General features: G+C 42.2%; 2 protein-coding genes across 5 annotated transcripts in view; one reads left to right on the plus strand and one right to left on the minus strand.

The window, feature by feature from the left end:
* Positions 1 to 23113, plus strand: part of CDK17 (cyclin dependent kinase 17) — a 204350-nt gene that overhangs the window by 176569 nt on the left and 4668 nt on the right. The window lies entirely within an intron of this gene.
* ELK3 (ETS transcription factor ELK3) overlaps positions 7125 to 23113 on the minus strand; it is a 58152-nt gene continuing 42163 nt past the window's right edge. For 2 of the 4 annotated variants that reach the window (XM_039495335.1, XM_039495342.1), the window contains 3 exons: positions 21104 to 21901; positions 13440 to 13562; positions 7125 to 8808 (listed from right to left, as the gene is read on the minus strand). In XM_039495335.1, the coding sequence (XP_039351269.1) occupies positions 8710 to 8808; positions 13440 to 13562; positions 21104 to 21901 (1020 nt within the window). In that variant the 3' untranslated portion in view covers positions 7125 to 8709. Of the gene's footprint in view, positions 8809 to 13439; positions 13563 to 19539; positions 19690 to 21103; positions 21902 to 23113 lie in introns of those variants that run through there. The other 2 variants (XM_039495349.1, XM_039495357.1) reach the window with 2 other exon arrangements.

Raw genomic sequence — 23113 nt, forward strand, 5'->3', positions numbered from 1 at the left:
GGAAGCTTCTTATGGAGTCACAGCTGGCACCTCCGTAATTAAGGATGAGTCATTTTGCACTCAAAGCAGGAATTCATTCTCTTGCTTATGTATGAAAATTACTGTGTATCCTCCATAAAATCACTGCAGTTACTTTGAGTATAGAACAATTTTTCTGAGAATTTTTCAGTGAATCCATTAACTATTTTAGGAGTAAAAAATAGGTTCTTTAAGAAATTTAGTATTTGGTGTCAGGCTTTTTTTATTTTTTGGCCCAAATGATATTAATAACAAAATTACTCAGATTCTTTCAATTGTCCGTATAGTTTAAACTCACTGACATATTATGCATAGGCTAGATTTGAAGGGTTTTATTTAGAATTAATAGGCATTTTTTCCTGTTCTTCATTATTAAAATTTCTCCTTAAGCAGGAGCTGAAAAATGTTGTAGTACAGAGAATTCCATGGAAGAACTGCCTGTTTTTCAGAATGGCTGCCATCTCCAATTGTGCTTGATGGGATTGAAGCCAGAGGCTCCCTCAGGTGGACATTTTGAAAAGGGCATTTCTCTTTCATTGTTCTCAATGGAACTTTTGTTCCTCTTGGACACATAGGGCACCACCATCTTCATAAGAGCATCTTGGCTTCATGCTCTTTAAGAACAATGGGAGAAGAGGAAGTTTTTCATGAGTTTCTCTGAAGATTTTACACACGAGCCTCTGCTGCAAGATGAATTAGCAGTTATGAAAAAATGACCATTAATTATAAATATTTATTTTCAAAAGCAATCTGTTGCAACAGGTCTACTCAGGGGCGGCTCCAGGCCCCAGCACGCCAAGCGCGTGCTTGGGGGGCAAGCCGCGGGGGGCACTCTGCCGGCGCCACAGGAGTGGCAGGCAGGGTGCCTTCGGTGGCTTGCCTGGGGGAGGTCCGCTGGTCCTGCGGTTTCAGTGGACCTCCAGCAGGCACGGCTGCAAGAGGTCTGCCGAAGCCGCGGGACCAGCGGATCTCCCACAGGCAAGCCGCCGGACGCAGCTTGCATGCCGTGCTTGAGGCAGAGAAATGCCAAGCGCCGCCCCTGGGTCTACTCAACAGAGAAGGTGTGCATGTTTGTGGGCACGTGCAGGGATAGGTGAGATTTATGATGTAGGGGGAAATGTACGTGTGTGTACGCGCGGACGTGAGACTGTAGGGAGATCCGGAGAGTGCAGGGGATAGGAGGGGGAGGAGAATTTGGGATGTATGAGCTGGGAAATACAGGGAGGTGCAGAAAGGGAATTTGCAAGACAGGAAGGGTACAGTTCAACTACTTTGCACTGCTCTAGTGAAACAATGCATGTGTAAATCCAACTTTGGCTGCTTTGTTCTGCTCCACACTGGCATAAAGCTGGCAGGGTTTCTTTTTGAATTGGCCTATATAAGTTAAAAGGAGCTTATAGAAGTTAAAATTTAAAAATGTATTTAAAGTATTGACATACTCCACATCTACAGATCATGACACGATAGCATTCTTTTTCAGTTTCTTCTTTAGAATTTGTTTATTAAAGTTGTAATTAAAAGAAACAAGGAAATTCCCAGACCAAAAAAAAATGTTAAGATAGAGTTAAGAGTGAGTACATAATCAGTAATTTAGGGCAAAGTGTATTACGGGTATGTTGTAATCATTCCAAAATCAAGTATTATAAATCCAGGAATTTCAGAGTTAGGCTTAAAAGAAATCCAAACCAGTTAAGGTATGGAAATACAGATAGGGCATGCAAACTACCTTAAGTTTGCTCTGTAGTGATACCATGGGGGAGAAAAAAAAATCTAATGTGTCTTAAAAAAAGAATTTAGCCTAATCTGAGTAAAATAATTTAATCATATGGTTATTGAATGGTGTCATTACAGAGCAGAGTTAAGGTTGTTTGGGTGCCCTGTCTCTTTATTTCAGTACCATAGTTCTTTTAAGTTTAACTCTGAATTTCCTGGATTTATAATACTTGATTTTGGAATGATTACAACATCCCTGTAACATGTATTACCTTAAATTAGTGATGTGTTCTCATCCTTAATTCAATTTTACATTTTTTTGCCTGGAAAAAAAATTACATTTTTCAATGCAGTGACCGACTCGATTTTATGTTTAATACTAACAATACCTGGCACTTACAATTTTTTACTTTCTTCAAAGCATTGTACCTTTAACTGGTGGATCCTCATAGCACAGATATGTAAGTGATGATGGGGGAGATTTTCCAAATGGTAGTTAGGAATCTGTCCCTTTTGAAAATCTCACCCAACAGCTTTCTTATCTCATGAGTTAGAGAGAACAAGCGATTTGTCCAAAGCCACAGAAGTAGCTGGTGTTGGAAGAACCAGGATTAGAGTTTGGCTGTTGTAGATTCATAATCCATTGTTCTGTCACTAGAACACGCTGCCCCTCTGATGCCTTCATTGGCAGATATAAAAGAGTTTCTTGGATGTGGAAAACACATAATTTAAGATTTTCCACACATTCTGATATATTCTCTAGAATCCCAGGTCCACAGTATATGACTACAGTCCCCTTCAGAGTTCTTAAACTTAGCTAGCCTGTTCTGTCTTTTTCTTTCTGTCTTTCAACAGCTCTCTCAGGGGCACACCACTGTAGGGCAATAAATGTCCAAGACTTTGCTGCATCCTCTAGAATCTAAGCTTTCATTTAAGAAATAAACATCTAATCTTCCTCATGTCGATAGCATTCACAGTGCAACTAATCAAATGTTGGCCTTGTTCAGTCTGCCTGCCACATACTAAAACAAATAATCCGCAAGAGAGCTGTGAACTCCCTTTATTCATTGTAATGGAGTATTACTGCTGAATCTTAAATACCAATACTGTTAACTGGAGAAGTTCTCTTCTTATTGCTTTTTCCTCCATTACCTTGCAGACCAAAGCGGTGCCAACTTGCGTCTCTGTCTTCAGGCTGAAAACAAACCAGTGACATGAATATTTCCATCCTACTGCATGTTTTAATGGCATTAGTTTGTTTTCAGAGAGAGTTGCTCTTTATTTCGGTTTATTCTCTTCCTCTTCCCTGTGCTGCTCCTTAGTCTGCAGGTAAAGAGGAAGCTGTCCCGGACACCTTTTTTAGGGGTAGTTGAGGATGTATTTTATCTATCTAAGCAGTCATGGGATAAGAGGGAAGATTCTCTCATGGATTGGCAACTGGTTAAAAGATAGGAAACAAAGGATAGGAATAAATGGTCAGTTTTCAGAATGGAGAGAGGTAAATAGTGGTGTCCCCCAGGGACCTGTACTGGGACCAGTCCTATTGAACATATTCATAAACAGTCTGGAAAAAGGGGTAAACAGGGAGGTGGCAAAAGATAGTTAAGTCCCAGGCAGACTGCGAAGAGCTACAAAAGGATCTCACAAAACTGGGTAACAAAATGGCAGATGAAATTTAATGTTGATAAATGCAAAGTAATGCACATTGGAAAACATAATCCTAACTATATGTATACAATGATGGGGTCTAAATTATCTGTTACCACTCAAGAAAGAGATCTTGGAGTCTTTGTGGATAGTTCTCTGAAAACACCCACTCAATGTGCAGCGACAGTCAAAAAAGCTAACAGAAGGTTGGGAATCATCAAGAAAGGGATAGATAAGACAGAAAATATCATATTGCCTCTATATAAATCCATGGTACGCCCACACCTTGACTACTGCGTGCAGGTGTGGTTGCCCCATCTCAAAAAAGATATATTGGAATTGGAAAAGGTTCAGAAAAGGGCAACAAAAATCATTAGGAGTATAGAACAGCTTCCGTATGAGGACACATTAATAAGTCTGGGACTTTCCAGCTTGGAAAAGAGGCGACTAAGGGGAGGATATGATTGAGGTCTATAAAATCATGAGTGGTATAGAGAAAGTAAATAAGGAAGTGTTATTTTCTCCTTCTCATAATACAAGAACAAGGGGCCACCAAATGAAATTAATAGGTAGCAGGTTTAAAATAAATACAAGAAAGTATTTTTTCACGCAACGCACTGTCAACCTCTGGAACTCCTTGCCAGAGGGTGTTGTGAAGGCCAATACTATAACGGGGTTCAAAAGGGAGCTAGAGAGATTCAAGGAAGATAGGTCCATCAATGGCTATTAGCCAGGATGGGCAGGAATGGTGTCCCTAGTCTCTGTCTGCCAGAAGCTGGGATTGGGTGACAGGGCGTGGATAACTTGATGATAACCTGTCTGTTCATTCCCTTTGGGGCACCTGGCATTGGTCACTGTCAGAAGACAGGATACTGGGCTTGATGGACCTTTGGTCTGACCCAATATGGCTGTTCTTATGTATAATTCTTATGGAATGGGCATGAGACAATCTGAAGGCAGCTACTGGGAAAGAGCAATAATATTCCTGGGAGTTGGGAGCCCTTTCCTATAAGAAGCCACCTCTCAAAGCCCTGCTAAAGAAGGCTGCTCCAGAACGCACAACCAAGGTTTGTTCTCCTTTTCATTTTAAGCAATAAATTGTCCTTTGCTGTGCTCCGCCCCTTTTCACCCCATAGCAGTGAGCCTGCACTCCCATCACAGTGGTTAGAGCTCTCAAGGACTTCGTAGCCAGGAGAAAGTTGTTTAGTAAGTCACTTTGTTTGGGACTTAGCATTTTAATGAGAGAGCAGAACATGTTTAAAGCTGCAATCTCCAAATAGATTAAGGGTAGGTATCATGATACATTTAGAATGTCCTATCTCATAGATTCATGTTCGTTCCACAAGACACACAGCAACCTATCCATAAAATGGGCCTTGTTTGTTCTGCTAAGCATTATGAGGTGTAGATCTGGTGGCTTCCTCAAATGCTTCTTTCAGTCACAAGGTCCTGCAATTTTTCCTATATAACTGAAGGCACCTACTTTTCTCTAAGGGCTGGGAGCCAGGAGGGAAAAAATGCATAATTCTGCCTACAGAATGTGGGCGGAGATACCAAATAATTGTTGCCACACTAGTGAAAATTCACTCCAGTGGAATATCAGCTAATAGGTATAACAAAAATTTCCTAATTCCAGTTTATAGTAGTCTATATAAAGTAAATAAAAGCACCTCTAAAATAAAACTGCTCCCAAAATAAGTTTGAATGCGTGTATAAACTTACCTAAAAAATCATGCTCTAAGCCCATTGACTTACCTAATAAAAACAAGGGGAGAAATAAGTCCAACCTGTTTCTGTTTTGATGAGAACATGGCTGCCTCCACCAAGTAATCTCAGAGCCATCCACTGTCATAGAAATGTTGACTCTTCCATGCATATTTATTTACTAAAATTTCTCTGTGATTTGTATCTACATTTTAAGAGATACTCGTTAATAAAATTCAGTAGAAAAGCATCAGAGTTTTCCTTGAACCATAGCATACCAAAAGAAGGCTAGTCTATTTAGTAAGCATGAAAAGTCCATCTTCTGGTTTGGGAAGGTGGACAATAAATCCATGTGAAAAAATGGCAATATGATTCTGTATTACCCTTCATGTGCATCTTTCTTATATAACACAAACAGTAATCAGAATTCTTATTCAGTCGACATTTTGACCAATTTGCAGGCCAGACAGTACAGCACATTTTCATTCTGCTAAGCTATTTTTGATCAAACTTAAACTAAATCCGCTAAGCAATAACAAATGTGCTGTACCATTATTACTATGTTTACTTGTTACTCTTTGCCACTAAGATATAGGAGGAAACACAAGCACCTTATGCCTCCTGGCCTCTCCTCTTCAAAGTTGTCTACATCATGTTTCACTTGGATCTTTCACAATAATTTCATTGCTGAGTTTTTGTCCAAAAATAGATATTTCCTGGCATCAAAAAAACCCTAACCCTGCAGTTTGGAAAGTGTACAAGACTTCACGATTTCTTTAAAAAATGGTTGGTTACTTTCCAAGATATCAGATCCAGCAACAAGGAAAAAGATACAAACTAATGAGAATCTGGATTTTCCTCTTGTAGGAGTCTGTTCTGGTCTTTGACATCAGAGAGTCAATAAAAAGACACTCCCTCCCACAATTTTACTCTCAAGTTTTGCAGAGTGGAGTTTGACAGCACTTTTAATATATATTGTATTTTAATTGATTGAGTTCTAATACTCTAGGAAATATCTTTATTTTGTGAGCTAAAGGAGATGTGCATCCTCATCTTCTTTGACATCTGATTCTTCCCTCAGCTATCCCAGAGTAAATCAGTAGTAACACCATTGAAGTAGTTACAGTGGTGCACAATGAGAAGAGAATCAGTTCCAGGATTCCCAGCACATGGACACTGTACATATGTGACTTAATCACTGAAAAGTTCCAAACACCTGAGAGGCCATATATATTTAAAAAGAAAAGGGTTGATACAATAATTTAATCTGTAAACTCCTGTAGTTTAATCTCTGATGCCTCCACTTAATTTTTCATGTGTTTGACCCAACCTTTCAGATTGGTTCATTTGTGGCCACCTTTGTTTTCAGTCTGTTTTCAATTTAGCTAGCCTAAAACTTGCAGGACATTTTGAGTAAGATTCTCATTGCTGTGGCCTGTCATTGGAGTCCTTCCTTTCTAGATGTACATGATGATGCCTATTGGGGTTCCCAAATGCTGAAATGCATGATGAGATTTTTTTTCCCCCTTGGGTATATATTATTGCTTTGTTTAGAATCACTGGTACTTTACTTAGATATGGTGATTTCTATTTCATTTCATTAAGACTGGTCTACACTACATAGCTAGGTTCTTTTAACTACATCGTTCAAGGCTGTGAAAAATATCGTGCCCTGTGGTCATTGTGTTAATCTAGCTACTACCTCTTAGAGAGAGGTGGATTTACTACAGCAATGGAAAAACCCCTTCTGTCACTGTAGAAAGTGTCTCTGCTATAGCAGGGCAGTTGTGCCACTATAGTGTTTTTAGTGTAGATGTACCCTTAGACTACGTGATATGCAGGCGAGACAAAGGTGGGTGAGGTAATTTTTTTTATTGGACCAACTTCTGTTGGTTCAAGAGACAAGCTTTCGAGCCACACAGAGCTCTTCAGGTCAATCAAATGCAGGAGTCATTTTGGGTTGCAAGACCATGGAGCCTCAGGAAGAAGCTTGCTCTCATCACACTCCCTCGCCCCCAAAAATGGCCTTTAAATATCAGAACTTTACTAATAAAATGTTTATTTAGCACCTTTCATCTTGAAGGATTGCAAACCACTTTACAACTAAACACATGCATCACCACTGAAATGCATCCAGGCAGACAACTGGCACACAGCTCACTTCATACAATTCAAGAAAGAGGAGTTTTGCCAGTTACAAGGGCAAAACCCACTATTCACACAAAAAGTGCAGTGGGATCTTTATTGACCAGCTGTAACAGAGAGGATCCTCATTTGGGTATTTTGTTGTGTTTTAAAGATCTCATCTGAGAGAGCCACACAGGATACTGCACACAACCCAATTTATCTACCTTAAAAGACAAGGTTTGTGTCAGCCCTGCCAAGTTTGGAATCTGTGGTGCCATGGAGTCTAGGTATTTCTAACCTGACACTTTGAGATGACTAAGCCGCCACCACCTCAAGCTATCGTGCATGCTTAATACGTTAATCTTTAGGTTGTATACAGATAGTGATGCAGCATTACTTATGAATCCACAATTCTCAGATACTTGATGTTTCCACATGTACAATCCCATGAATACGGTAGGGCTTTTTACAAGCACAAGGTGTTAATTTAAAGGTCTACAAATTCTGCAGCTTTGGGGAAAGCTTCATATTCTGACAGCTAAGTAGCTGCAATATTCTTCCAAGGGAAGCAGTGAAAGGCATTTGGAACAACTGGACAAAGCACTTGGAAAACCAACAGAGGTTCGGAACAATCCTGCATCAGCCAGGAGGATGGAAAGTACATGATGGGTCTTTTCAGCTGTTATTCCAACAATTCATAAGCAATTTATGAAAATAGCAGGTAGTGAGTGAGTCTTCTTTCTCTGCAGACACATTTACAAAATACCATTAAAACATTTTATGAATGGTCAGGGCCCAATCCCTCCCTGGTGTAACTCTGTGAAAGTCAATGGAGTTACGCCAGAGTGGAAAGTGGGCTTCAGCATTTGTCTAGCTATGGCTTAGTTATTCTGAAATGCATTTCCTGGACATAACATTTATTATGTTCTTTCAGTTTAGCAAAGAAAAATCATACGGCTATTTTTTATACACTTTGGAAGCACTTAATACAAAGTTACATGAATACACTGCATCATTATGGCCTATCTGTGGAAAAAACACATAGGGCTGTTCAATACTAGTTATGTCTTTCAACCTTTATCTTAATACTAGAAAATATATAAATCATTTGCATAACATTATGCAAAAGAAGGCACAGCCGGTTATACTTTACACAAGCACAATGCATAATATGCAGAAAAAAGGGATAAAAAAAGCTTCACATCCTTATTAGATACATTGCTGAAATCCATTAAGAAAAGTACTTCATCAACAACAGTGTTCAACACTTGAGAGCTATGAGAAACACAATTATAATCCACTTAATGCAAAACAGATTTTTATATATATAAAAACACTGTTTAAAAATGCTAACATAATAAAAGTAGATCCATGTAATGAAAAGTGCAAACCAAAGAAATGGAGGGTTTCACAATGTCCTTCTCATGACACAGGAAAAACTAACCCATGGGAATGAATGTATTAAATCAGTTAATGAGTCCTTATCATGATGAGACGTCATCAGGATTTCTGAGCATTTGGAGAAAGCAGTACTGGAGAAGAGGCCCCATCCAAACTGGGGATTGGTACTGGTATGTGACCATTTAGCAGAGTTGGAAACTGCAAGAGAACAAAAGGTAAAATTCATTCATTATCTCAAAGGATTACTGCATATGCACTCAGCCCCAGCAACTGAACCCAGATGATTTTCCTTTCAAAGGTTGTGGTTCCTAAATGACAAGCTTTGAGTCAAATAATAATGAGTAAAATTTATTAATGAAAGGATGATATTCTTTTTCTTAAATGTACAAGAAAATACAGCTAGTTAATGCTACAAGACAACTGTCATCAGCTCACAAAATTGAGCAGTATGAAGAAAGATTTGTTGATATGCATAAAGGAAGAATGTTCTGTAATCTTACAAGACATTAATTAACACCTGCATTTGTAAGGTGTCCGAAAGAGATACGCAATGAAGATTCTTGCAAAAATGAAACTGTAAACTCAAGATACAGTTTCATCTGTGCGGGGGAGGCAAATATATAAGCCTTCAAAGTTATTTTGAAAAAATATTTGTGTATTCAGTAGAATCTGTCAGCTATCTACAAGGGACCCTTTGTCATGTGGCTAAGGGATCTAAGTATTAAGCATGTCACATTTTCAAAGTGCTGTGCAAAGAATATTAACTAAGTTAACACACCAGTATATTCTTTGTACACCCTTGCACCCTGATTGCAGCTTATTTGCACTTAATGTGTATTGACTGGTATTTAAGATCTAAGACTAGCCAGGGAGCTAGGTAGGAAAGTAGGATAAGCCTGCTACATTAGACACTCAGAATTAGTTTTTAAAAATGTGCTAAGGATTATATTGTCCTATTTTATGGCCAGACTTAGGTCCTGATTCTATGAGGCATTACTTAAATGGGAGTGCTGAGCACCCTCAAAACTTGTTGATTTCAACAGGCGTTGAGGTCACTGCACCTTAAAGGATTAGGCCCTATATACTGAATGACCCAGTCCAAAACTGCCACTTTGTTAAAACTGAACAGCTACACCAAACAGGGTGAGTGGGTGTGTAAAAAAGATATATCATTACCACCCCGCACAGGACAGAGAGTGAGCAATCCTAATTGCCACCGGGTTCTGCTACTAGCTTCAGGTTTTAGCTAAAGATTGTACATTTTATCATTCAGTTTGAAATTTGAAAAGCATCGATTCATGTGATCAGCATTTTGCAGCAAGGGTCAGTGCACCATGGTGAAGGCTGTATCAAAAGTCAGCACTGGTTTGTTTCCTGCAGGCTTTCTGTTTATATCAGCCAGCCAGCCAGCCACAACAAGAATCACCACCATGCTCCTGGAAAATCTTTTACCTATTTGATTTCAACTAATTACGGGGGGGAGAGAAAACCCTCCAGTTTCTTGTTTTCATACTGTATGTTCTTCAAAGGGGATATATAACCCAAAATGTCCTTCATGTGGTTTCTAAGACTACAAACCATCCCTCTTTTGTTATAATAATTGGCTGTCTCACTAGGCAGGTGAGGTGCTGAGACTACTGATTATTATGCAAAATGTGCTGATTTTACTGTAACCTCATCCCCCTACCCTTTTGTCCAATTCTTCCACCTGTTGTGTTTTATGGATGAGATGGGAGACTTAGATGGAGAGATCGCTGGGGCAAGGACTGTCTTTTTTTTCCACTTATTTGTACAGTGTGTTGCACAAGGGGGCCCTGATCCTTGACTGAGTTCTCAGTGCTACTGTAATACAGATAATAAATAATCAAAACCAAGAGAATAAAATCGTTTAACTGGGATCATTGGGGCAGCTGAGATTTCAATGAAGTTTGGTTGCATTCCCCTGGGGCTTTATTTTAGGATAAACCACAGTTATGTACAAGTCTCTCATTGCCCCAATTATGTGGTAACTTTCAAACTAATGATTTAAATTTAAAGTGAGTTTAATTACATTCTAGTATTATTGCCACAGGAAGATCTTCCAATTAGGCCAAATTATGGAGGTAAATTGAATGAGGCAGAATTAACTGCGGATTTCAGTGGCACTTTTCATTTTCTCCAAGGCTGAAAGGGCACAATTCTCTCCCCACACACTGGGATGTGGGAGTGGCTTTAGCTGCGTTGTACTAGTGAGGCACTTAATGGCCACTTGCTTTCAGAACGAAATCTAAAGAGCACTTCATCCAGGAAGAGGCGTGTGCTTCATATTACTAGAAGCGATTGCTCTTGCTCAACATGGAGTGCCACTGTCTGCCTCAGTATCCAACAGCCTTCTGCTATGATGACAGTCATGTCCCAAAGGCACGGTACGTAACACTGGAGGGGTCTAACAAGAATGCTAAGACCCTCCTCTTTTCTCCCTTTTCACCCAACATAGAGTAGTCAGCACTCCATCCTGTTGCCACCTAATCCAGTCTAGCTTTTAAGGGGTACGTCTACACAGCCTTCAGCAGCATGCCTCCCAACCTGGGTATGTAGAAGCCCTTTAAAGTCCACTCTCCCCGCTCCGCTTCAGAGCTCAAGCTCCAGCCCAAGCCACACTCTCTACACAGCTGTTTTTAGGATGCTACTGAAAGCCCCACAAGCCCAAGTGTGTCCCAGGCTGGGAGGCTTGCTGCCGCAGGCGTGACATGACCCAGTATGGGCTGTTAGCGAGAATTACCAGATCTATCTGTGTACAGGAGCCTCAGTAACAAACAATCCCCTTAGCTCTTTAGGGCAGAGACTTTTTCTTGTGTGTTTCCACAACACACAGTACATCTGGCTCCCATCCTGATTGAGGCCTCTGGGTGCTATGGCAATATTAATATTAAATAATTAATTCTAGCCAAGTCCTGCCTGTTCTCGACTATGGAAGATGCTACACACCTGGAAAAAAGAAATTGGGGCCTGGTCCTGTTTCCGTTTAAGTCAAGGGCCACGAAAGAGAGAGTCAATCAGCTTTAGGAAGTATTACTCTCAGCCCCCACTACTTTCAGGGTTTCCGCTTCTTGTTTAAGCAAGCAATGAATGTTCAATTAACCCTCAATGGGCACAGAAACGTGTCAGTCTGAGACCACTTTTTCCTTAGGGCATGCAGCCAGCTCTTTTTTCCTTGACTCCTAGATTTGCTAGCTAGAATTCTGAAGGGTGGGTTTGCCCTTGCAGGCACACAAGTAGCATCCCTAGTCTGGGGAGAGTTTTACATGTGCAGGTGTGTGAGACAGGAAATAGCCCAGATAAGATCACTTGGGGAAGTCTGTTTTTGTTGCGAAGAAAACTCAGACTCAGTGAGTTAGTTCCATTTCAGCTGCTGTTGCCACTTCCTATTTGGTTTGTGAATTAAAACTTTATGCACTACAGATTTGTCACCTTGTTTTTTCTGAGCCAGGTGTTATTCAGATAAGGCCCTTTGGGTCCATCAGATGCGACAGATCCAAATCCACTTTCACTTCCAGTTCTCACTGTAGGTTGCTAGGTGCACTTGCAGTCTCATTACAGGACAAGTCTTGGATGCTTCCATCTCAGATTAAATGTCTGGATGTTTCCAATCATGTGTGCAAAATGATAGCACAATATGAATAAATGAGTTTATGTGAGGTGAAACAAAGAACCCTAGGAGTGCTGTACATAAACTCACATTATAAGTGAAAGGAATGGCTGTAACCCCAGTGTGGCGCTGGAGTATTTGTGGTCATATCACTCCCAGGCCTTGTGACTCTGCTGTATGATATGGTCAGCCTTTCCGCCAGTCTCTGGGAGTTCAGGGGCTGGGTCGTCTTTGTTTCCTATCTTCCACACACTGTGTCAGTGCTGGTCTGCCCCAGCACTTGTGGGATTTCATTCCAGGGCTTTTCCTTGCATTCTTTAGCTCCTCTATGGATCACCAGCTTTCTTCCTGCCAATTAACTGATAAGTATTTTTTTCCTGTGCCCTACTGAATCAGCTGATTGGCAACAGCTCCAGTTGGCTGGAGTGTGGAGGAGCTGATAGCCCCACCCTCTTTCCAATTTCTGGATGGACACTGGGGCTTTGGACAGCTTGTATTCCACAGTGATTTATTCATGTCCTTATTGGGTTTTGTGTGGTGCTCTTCACTGTGCAATCCAAATTGCTCTCGAACATTCATTCTCACAACATCCTATGCTGCAGAGAAGTGCTGTTATCCCCATTTCACAGATGAGAAACTCTGGCAAAGAGGGATTAAGTGACTTGTCCAAGGACACACATGAAATCTGTGGCAGAGCTGAGAACTGAGCCCAGATCTTCTGAGTGCAAGGCCCATGCGTTACCCACAAATCCTCAGTGACAGGCACCTTCACATGATAAAAGGATCAATTACTGCCTTCTGTACAAGGCTAGGCTTTGGTTTGCATGATTTTTCCAAAGCCTTTTCCTTTGCTTTCCCTCCCACCTTCACCAGCTGCAAGGCAGTCTCTTTGCTCTGCAGTCTCCTTCAGGGGCTCTGAGGGCTCAACTGTTTTCAGCTAGGGCCTTCAGCTTTTCTTTTTCCATAAAATATCTGCTATGTTCACGTTCTATGAGGGATGTTGCCTCGGAGATTCTGACAGTGTTACAGTGAATCTAACGCTGCATGTCCCTTTTAAAGAATGCCTGCTAATGTCAATATTTAGTTAAACTACTTGGAAAATTCAAAACCAACGTGCAGGATGTTACTCTGATGTCTTTTCAGTACGTGCGCCAAAGAAAGCCACCTTTAGAAATGAAATGTGTCCACAAGAAAAACCTACCTGGAACAAGGTGTTTGGTCCTTGCAGCCTGGCAGGACTCAAAGGAGCTACAGGACTAAGGCTGCTCCAAAAGTGAATGCTAGACAGCAGTGGACTTGGGGTCAACAGTAATCCATTTGGGGTCTGCAAGACAAAAATACCAACTGTGTGCCTTGAGGCAGAAGACAATATGGGTTGGACCGTTACAGCTCCATCGACAGTTTGCAACGTTCTGAGGTTTCCCCCCCAGTAATCTACTGACCCTTTCAGAACAGTAATTTAATATCCCATGCTATAAAATGAGCTCCTTTTCAGAGTGATTTTATTGCCATTCAGGTTTGCTTAAGAAGATTCAAAACAGAGCCACATGATTTGATGCATATCTGTATCACAGTGTTACAATACCATGCATGCCTCATTTTAGACACTGCCTATCAATGTAAAAACATTTCACAATAATGTTTGGTTTTTTGTACACTAGCAATTACTCGCATTGGCTACATCTTTTGGACAATTAACCCAATAATGTTTGGAGTCAAAAGCTCGGCTTTGAGGCTCACTCCCCTAGCTGGTGCTTCTCTTTCACTCTGGTTGAAAGAAGGCTTAACAAAGTGGCATTGTATTGGTTTCTGCAGTGAAGGGTGGGTTTACAACCAGAGTGACAGCTAAGGCGCCAGAGAATGCAACTAATTCTATGCTAAGAGTCTAAATCCATAGAACTAAGAATCCATGGATTTTCTGTGCTCACAGATTGCTATTTGCAAGGTCATGACTCGGGTACAGAGCTGAGAGTCTTCTCATAATGTTTTCAAAGTGGAATTGCTGGACACAGTAAAAATGCAACTGGCAAGCAGATTTCTGCCTTTAAAGAAAAAGAGTCTAAAATCACACGTGCCGTTCTGTATCCAAAATAACGTCTATAATTCCAAATAAGAAAATGCCATAAGTGCTGTGCTAAGCTTTGAACTCAAGGGTTTGAAATACCACGGCTAATCTTTCTCACATCCAGGCCCCAAATTAGCAAATTACCCCTTTTCAGGAAAGGATTTAAGCACGTGCTTGATCTCATTGACTTCAATGGAACATGAGCACATGCTTAAAATTGAGCCTGCGCTTTGCTGAACAGGGAAATGTTTTGCTGAGCGGGGGGCTGGCTGTATTTACAACATTTAAAACCTTTGTGGGAAGGAGAAGAATCTCATGACTCCTTGCGGGGAATTAATGTCCTCCACTCAGTCAACTCACATAACCCTATGTGTCTCATACTGTTGTGGCTGAGGTCCTGCTCTCTTTTCACCTCCGCTGTGGCCAAGGATATAAACTTTGCCCCCTAAAGGGTCTCATTTGAGTTTGTTCAAACTGTTTACTGTCACATCTGTCTTTGCATGCGCGCATGCACACATTATGTTGCTCAGACACCACAGTTAATGGCACAGTAAAAGACCTTAGACAGAGAGAGACCAAAAGTCAAGGAATTTTAAAATCTGAATGATGTACTATTCCTATTGTGGTGATGCCTAAGGGGTCTGTGAGGATTAGAGCTCCATTGCACCGGGTGCTGTACAAATCCACAGGAAGACTCACACCTGCCCTGACATCCCTGCAATCAAATTCAAAACAAGAGCCTAAAGGTTAGTTTAGCAAACAGTAGCTGGGAAGGGAAGAGTGGGGCAGGAGATAACCGTAATAAGATCACACAATAACCTAGGCTAGCAATGCACACAACCTGAGAGCCCCAACCTATTGGAAAGGTGGTTCTTTAAAAAACAAAAAAGTCTAATCTCTATTCAGTGGCTGATTTCTCACATGAAGTGGAGCTTGTGGAAAGACTTTGAAGGAGCAGGTAGTGGCCTTACGGCTCACGCCGAGCAGGTGCTCCATGCATAAGGGTTAGCACGGAGGAAAGCACAGAGATGTTTGTGGGAGATATGGACAAATGGAAGTTGAAGGCCAGTGTCGTTGCCAGAGCAAGGGGGCTACATCAGAGAGAAAAGCGGATGAGATGGGAGTGGTGAACTTGTGAAGGGGCTTGAAAGGAGATGGATGGCAAGATGCCTGACACTGGATGCAATGTAAAACTGGGAATCAAAACAGAGGTGAGCTTAGCAGCTGTGTGTCTGCATTGGAGAGGGGTGTTGGGAAGGCCAAAGCTGGAGGAGAGTCTAGTGCTCGTGTCATGATGTAAAGAGCGGGGCCTGAGTAAGAACTGTAACAGTGTGAATCAAGGAGGGGTCAGGTTTTGTCAGCGTCATGGAGGAAGCAGCAGCAGGATTTGGACCAGGCCAGGAAATGGGAAGAGTCAAAGATGCCCCCCAGTTATGGTGCCTGCATGCCAGTGAGAATCTCAATAGCGATGTCAAGAAGGACAAAGCAGATGAGGGAGTGGGAAGACGATGAGGGGTGGAGACAGAAGTTCAATTTTGGCCATGTTAAGTTTAAACTTATGTCAAGACATCCAGGAGGAGATGTCAGAGAGGGAGGCTCATGTGCAGGATTGGTGGGAGGGAGGCAAATAGGTGGGTAAGGAGTTGGAAAGTAGAGTTACCAGTCATTGTAGATGTAAAAATGGTAGCTTATGCTAAATGAGCAGATGAGACCACTGAAGGGAAAGGGTGTAAAGCTAAAAGAGAGAGGGCAAAGGATGGAGCCCTGCAGAACCCATAAACAGTGCGTGTAGGGAGGACAATGACCCACTAAAAGAGATGATAAAGGAATGGCCAGAAATGCAGGCAGAGAACCATGCGAGAACTTCATGATGAAAGCAAGGGTGGGCAAGATTTAGAAAAGAGTCTGATCGATGGCCTCCAACGCAGCAGGGAAGTCAAGGAGCAGCAATATGCAGTAGGAGAGGGAGATCTGGCTCTGGGAAGCGTAGCTTCAGTGGAGCAAAGCAGAGGAACGTGGAGGACAGGACTGTAGGTGACCAATACCTTTAGGGGTGAAGATAAGAAGGGAGTTGAGGGTGGTCAGTGGATAGACAAGTGGGGACAATGTTCTTTTTTTGAAGATGGGGATACCAGAGCAATCATGTCCTATGAGGGAAGGAAGCAGATAGGAGTGAAATACAGTTTGGGAGAAGAAGAGAGAAAGGATGGAGTGATTTGGATGGAAAGGTGCTAGAGGAAAAGAGCAGGCAAGAAACCCCAGGGTTGGTAACAGGAGAGCATGTTAAAGAAATGGAGTGAGCCACACTGGATCTTACTAATATCAAGTTGCTAGGTGCTGTTGCTACTAGCATGGATCCAACAGTGTTGACAAGGCCAAAACGTATATGAATGCGCCTTCTCTCAAGGATACAGTAGCCTCCAAAGCCACTATGGTTTCCCTCATAGCCACATATTTGCCAACTCCCTCCCCTCCCCCATGCCGATTTCCTCCCCTCATCCCAGGTAGCACGCAGAAAGCCCTTGTGGAAGTAGGCTCTGCAGAATGTAAGGGGTCTGGGTCACCAAACATGCCCCCCAAATCCTGCACTCCCATCTCCCCATGCAACACCACGCCAGCCCCACCGTGCCCATGGCCCTTTATGTCTATGGGGAAGGGGACAGCGGGGTTTGCCCCTTAAAGTAACTCTGTCCACTCACAAACTAAACATTTCTCCCTTTTAAGAACAGCTAATAATCATGTACATGTTGGGTTGTTTCGGACGCCAGCATGAGTGGTGCTGTTTCCAGGCTGTGTTACTATCTGATAGCCATCCTCCTGGAGTGTATCCATGGGGATTCATGAGATATGGCAAACGATGTAACTGAACTAGATAAATGGTCAGAGATCTATGTTCTTAGGGTTCTGTAAGTTAAAGGCCATTGACTTGAAACCAGCTATCTCTGCAGCCAGAACCAATACAGCTCAGCGAAGTACACAGTATTACGCAGGCTGAGCTAGCTGTGAGGTCTTGGGACACTGTTCTGAATAAACCTCACATCTGCTTTTACTTCTTCCCAGAGAACCTTCTTAAAAGAGTATATTAGCAGCTGTCATGATCCAGATGACTATGAATACCCAATGACCCAACAGCAAAAGGCAGGAGGAGGGGCTTATTCAGAATGGTGTCCTGAGGTCTGATCCCTAATAATGGATGCAGAGAGACCCCATTTCTCTGAAGTACAGTCCCTAAAGAAGGGCTAGTACTTAAAGAGAGATTTGAAACTGAGTTGTAACCCAGTCCGGTCAATCAATACTTTAAGGTGCCTGACAATAGTATTAAGGTAAAGTCCACACCCTGTGAAGATCAGAGCACTAGAGTTGTCACTTTCAGCTAGAGCCAGGAGCTAGCCACAGTAAGGCTCGAATTTGGTTAATATTTAACACAAGAAGTGCAGGCTGCATTCCAGTCTTCAAATCACTGAGGCCATCAGACAGCAGCAAAACCAAAGGAGGAATTTAAGGTGTAAACAACAGAACAGAGTCACCTGTCCTTAAATTACATGTGGAAATTGATATATCATCTCATGTTATGCCCTCACTGGCAATATAATCAGTATTGTATTTTAATCCTGCTGGGATGCTATTATCCCAAAGCCAGCAATAACCACACTAACCCAGATGGAAAAAGGAGCAAAGTTAGCGTAACCCTTACTAGCACAGTGCATGTCGCATCACAATAGATGACCCCTACACAGTGGCGGCTCCAGGCCCCAGCACGCCAAGCGCATGCTTGGGGCGGCAAGCCGCAGGGGGTGCTCTGTTGGTCGCCGGGAGGGCGGCAGGCAGGCAGCCTTCGGCGGCATGCCTGCAGAGGGTCCGCTTTCACCGCGGCTTCGGTGGAGCCGCGGGACCAGCGGACCCTCCGCAGGCACGCCTGCGGGAGGTCCAACGGAGCCGCGGGACCGGCGACTGGCAGAGCGCCCCCGCGGCGTGCCACCGTGCTTGGGGCGGCAAAATGTCTAGAGCCGCCCCTGCCCCTACAGAAGTTACCCCTTTAGCTAACGTGCTATAAGGTTTGTAACCGTGGTGCTAAAGGGCTCCAACCCTGCAGATGACGAATGCGAAGGGAAGGGCTGTTGTGTACACACTCATTTCATATGTTAGGAATCAGTATATTGTAGAAGCGGATGCCTCAAGAAAACAGACACAAATCAGCTTTCCCCATTTTCCAGAGAAAGGCAACAGTGCTCGCAAAACCAAAAAGATAAATAATCTGCAGAACAAGCGATGGAACTGGGCAAAATACTCAAATTTTGTTGTTATTTAAGCATTCCTGTTTTGAAATTCATTAAATCAAATTCCAAAACAAACTCTATCAAAAAATTGTACCAATTCCTTTTTTTCTTTAAGAGCAAAATTTCCCAATATCTTCGTGTCACTTTTTTCTTTTTGAAGTTGAGTTGGTCCTGTTTGGTTACAAAAGTCATAAGATCTTCGTTATGGTTCTCTGATTGGCTGAGCTTTTTATTTATGTGCTCAAGAATAGTTGTTGGAAGCCATTTTGAATCATTTTCTCAGAGGGAGTGGCTGCATTTTGTGAGCTCTTGCTGAACCATTCAAATGCCCTGTCTGACTTCTAGAGTTGGGAACAGAGTGCATATGTCCTTGACTGCGTCTAGTCCCTGTGTGTCTCTGAGATCAGAATCTGGTAAATAAAATGTAGTCGGATGTGTAGCACTTGCCATTCCCAAGTAAAATGAGATTAATTGCAGCATGCCAACCTATACTCTAGATCGTATTACTTTCTATTATAACTTTACTGGTATCTAAATATGGTTGATGTATTTTGTATTTTATTATGTGCTCAATTATGTCAAACTTCTTAAAGATGTAGGATGCTTTTTAAACAAGCCTAAAATCGATTGTTAATACGCAGGAAACAGCTACCATGCTCCAATGATGCTGCCAAATGTCTGGAGAGCAAATAGCCACAAAGAGCACACCACGTCTCTCACAGATGCATTCAGTCTCTTATGCAATAGGACATGCTGTTAAGAAAGATGGGCTGAATGGTGGAATAAACAGACGGAGAACTGAATCACTGATGTGTTTGATACCGACTGTAGTCCATTACCAATCAAGAAGAGGCCCATAGTCAACTACAAAACAAACCAGGCTCTTACTAATTTTTCCTTTTTGAAAATCTTGGGCGTAATACACTACTTTATAGCTAACAAGGAAGCGAAGTATCCAAAGAAATGGTGAATGAATGGACCAACAAGGAAACAAATCAAAATGGCTCTACTGACTCTGGGTATGGTATTAGATTAAAGTAGACTTGCAATGGACCTTGCTTTCAATCTGTCCCATTCTGGGCCTGGTATGATTTGTCAATTTTTGTGCCCTGAAAGTAAAACATTTACCATGGTTATTATCACAGCTAGATACTCCGCATGCTAATCAATGCACCTCAGTTCTGGCTTGCCACACTCCAGTACTTTACGCTTGGAGTTTTTATGATGTGCACAAATGACAGGTAGAGACAAACAAGCTAATTTTCATTTGAGACCCAACCTTAAATCAAGTATCAGAGGGGTAGCCGTGTTAGTCTGGATCTGTAAAAGCAGCAAAGAGTCCTGTGGCACCTTATAGACTAAGAGACGTTTTGGAGCATGAGCTTTCGTGGGTGAATACATCCGACGAAGTGGGTATTCACCCACGAAAGCTCATGCTCCAAAACATCTGTTAGTCTATAAGATGCCACAGGAATCTTTGCAACCTTAAATCATTCCCTTGTGCCCAAGTACTGCAGGGCTCTAATAAAAGGAAGGCATAATATCTGGTGAATTCAGGATAAGGCTTAAATCATAACCCTAGATTTCCTTGCTTTTGTGAGTGAGTTAGCCACCCTACCATATTTTTTGTTATATATTCAATAAATTTCACTTAATATTGATTGCATGAACTTTTATGCCTATAGTTTCCATTTGTGAATATTTTTACAAATGAATTTCCTCTCTAATTTTACTGTAGTGCAGTCAGACGCAAATAACCTAGCATGATGCAAGCACTAAATCATCTGCTTCTTGCTGACTTTCCTCTTGTCCTTTGAATTACTAGGTTTATCTAGTGACATTATTTTTAGTGAACTCCACCTTCAGGACAACTATTGTTCAACACTGACACTCCTACAATTGTGTAATTAGTTAACATCCACTTTACAGTGAACAGAAACAAATGGGTATTTCTTAGGCTCCTGCAGAAAGGAGACTGCAGCAAATGCTTTATGAACCTGTAAGGCCTTTTGAAATTGGCTTAAGAGCCCTTTGTTAGAAACCAATTAATTTGATCTGCTTTGAAAGCTAATGAAAATGTCACACTTTATGAATGGGTGCAGCAAGTGGTACTAAAAAATCAGCCAAGCATCCCATGATATACACATTCACATTTTGACCGAGTAACTAAGTGTATTTGTTTCTTGGCCTTTTCCTCCTTGTTCTGCATACCTTGAAACTGGTTTTAAACGATAGCTGATTGATGTTAACAGCTGCCCCAAGTGAATGTCTTGTTATCCTTCTGCCCACTCTGTGAACTGTAATTACTTTTCTCCACATTACTAAGAGAGCGCTGGGCGTGTGTGAAAGAAAGGACTGTACTTTCTACTTTTTATATAGGCATCTCCTACACCTTTTTTCCCTCCCCATGGACTCTCTTCAATGTGAAAGTCACATGCACATAAAACTGATCCTTCATTCAGTCTTGACCAAATTAGAACCTATTTGTCCAAAACAAGAGTATATTGGATAGACATATCTTACCTGTGCAGTAAAGAACGCTGGAGTCAGGGATCCCGAAGGAAGTGCTGGGCTGTTGAGGGCGATGGAACCGATATCGGTGCTGGAAAGAACCATGGGCGGTGCTGAGATTTCCAAGCCTTTGGGTTTTTTAGCCTTTGGGGGAAGAGATGGAAATTTCGTCTTGGAACCTGAAGAGAGGTTCAGAGGCTCAAGAGAATCTGAGTCATGGCAACTGGACTCAAGAAAGAGGCTTCTGTGATCTGAAGGGAGGGGTGAGTGAGGAGACAGAGATGGAGACCGTGATGAAGACGGCGAAGTAGTAGATGAAATGCTGGCTGTGGTAGGCAACATTAAAGAAGATATTTTAGCTGACACTGAAGAGGCGAGAAAAGCAGAGCCAGCTGCTGCTTCGGACGTCGATGGCAACGACACAATGGGCCTCATCACTTGCTTGTCTGTTTTGTTTGTCACAAATCTTATAACAGTCCTGACTTCTTCCACCGGTGTGTTTCCTTCCGACTTCTCCTCCAGTTTTTCTGTTTTGATTGGCTTGTGAGTGTCTGGCTGGTTCTGCAGGGAGTTGATGGTGAAAGAAGAGTACAGCCCAGAATGGATATATTCATTACGGCTTGTGCTTTTCAGAGCTGACACATTGTGCTTGTGCTGGTCTCTGCCCTCGGAAAGCATCTTACACTCGCTGTCCTGCAGCAAGAGGCTCTCTCTGCTGATTTCCACAGCATGAGGATCAATTTTCAAAATCTCAGGAAAGGAGACAAACTTGTACACGAACTTCTGTCCAATCACTTTCTTGATGATGTTCTGTGAATACAAAACCACATGCTAACGAGGTTAGTGATCTGAATGCACTGAGTGTATTATTGTTTTCTATTTGTATTATAATGCCATGGGGCCATAGTTATGAACCAGGACCCCATTGTGCTACTGTAACGCTGACAGACCCCGGTTGTGGGTGGGCGGGATCGAACCAACAACTTGCTGTTAGCTAAGGGCGTAGAGCAGACTCATAATCTCTCTCTAAGTGGTCTCAGTGCCACTAGATGGGACAGAACACCACACCCAGGAGGTTTGTGGGCTACACAAGGCACTGTGTACAGAACAAAATACAGTCCCTCCCCAAAGAGCTTACGGTTTCAGTATAACACGAGAGGCAATGTATGGATCTAGACAGACAAGGAGTACAAATAAACAATGAAACAATATTGGTCAGCATGGCAGGCAGTGGTCGTTTACAAGGTTTCACATATATAGGCTGACATTGCTCTTTGCTCATAGTCAGACAGGCATTTCAGTGAGTATTCAAACTCTTCCTTTCCTTGGGCCTGATTCCATCCAGCTACCTAAACATTTATGTTACACGCCTCCTCATCACATCTAATAAAATTGCCATCTCTACAATATATACGCCGTGACATGGATTAATCACCTCTCTCTTCCCCTAAAGCAGCTCAGAAATATTTTCTTTCCAATGGAAAAAGAGCATTCTCAGCACCTTGGAGGTTTGAACGTCTCTGCCTTTAGATGGGCTATCATGGGCTATATAGGAAACTCAGCTGTAGCTCTTGCAATCCCTAGATCCATGCTCCCTAAGGGTTTAGCTTTCCTTTCAAATGTTTGCAAATTATAAAACAAATGTAAGCAGAGTCTGGATGAGCTGTCCCCTGACATCTAGTTGTGAGCTGTGGGAAAAGACTTCAGAAGCTGATCTCATTTGCATGGACACACCCACCCTGCCTAGGTGCTCAGCATGATGGGACTGCTTGCCCATATGATCACTTCTGGCTGGTGTTGGATCCCCCGTCTCCTTGTTATTGGGGCATGAGTAATAAAGGGTTGTTATTCTTGTTGTGTGAACCGAGGGCAGCAGAACTGTACCTGGCATATCCCAATGGAGGGACTCACCCTCAATTGAACGACACTCACTAGATAGGGGACATGGGTTCCAAAGCCCAATGAGTTGAGACTGGTGTGGGCTCTGTATAAGGGTGGTTGATACTACTTGATCATTCTGCT

Source organism: Mauremys reevesii, linkage group 1, assembly GCF_016161935.1.
Source record: "Mauremys reevesii isolate NIE-2019 linkage group 1, ASM1616193v1, whole genome shotgun sequence".
In the NCBI taxonomy this organism is placed as follows: domain Eukaryota; kingdom Metazoa; phylum Chordata; order Testudines; family Geoemydidae; genus Mauremys; species Mauremys reevesii.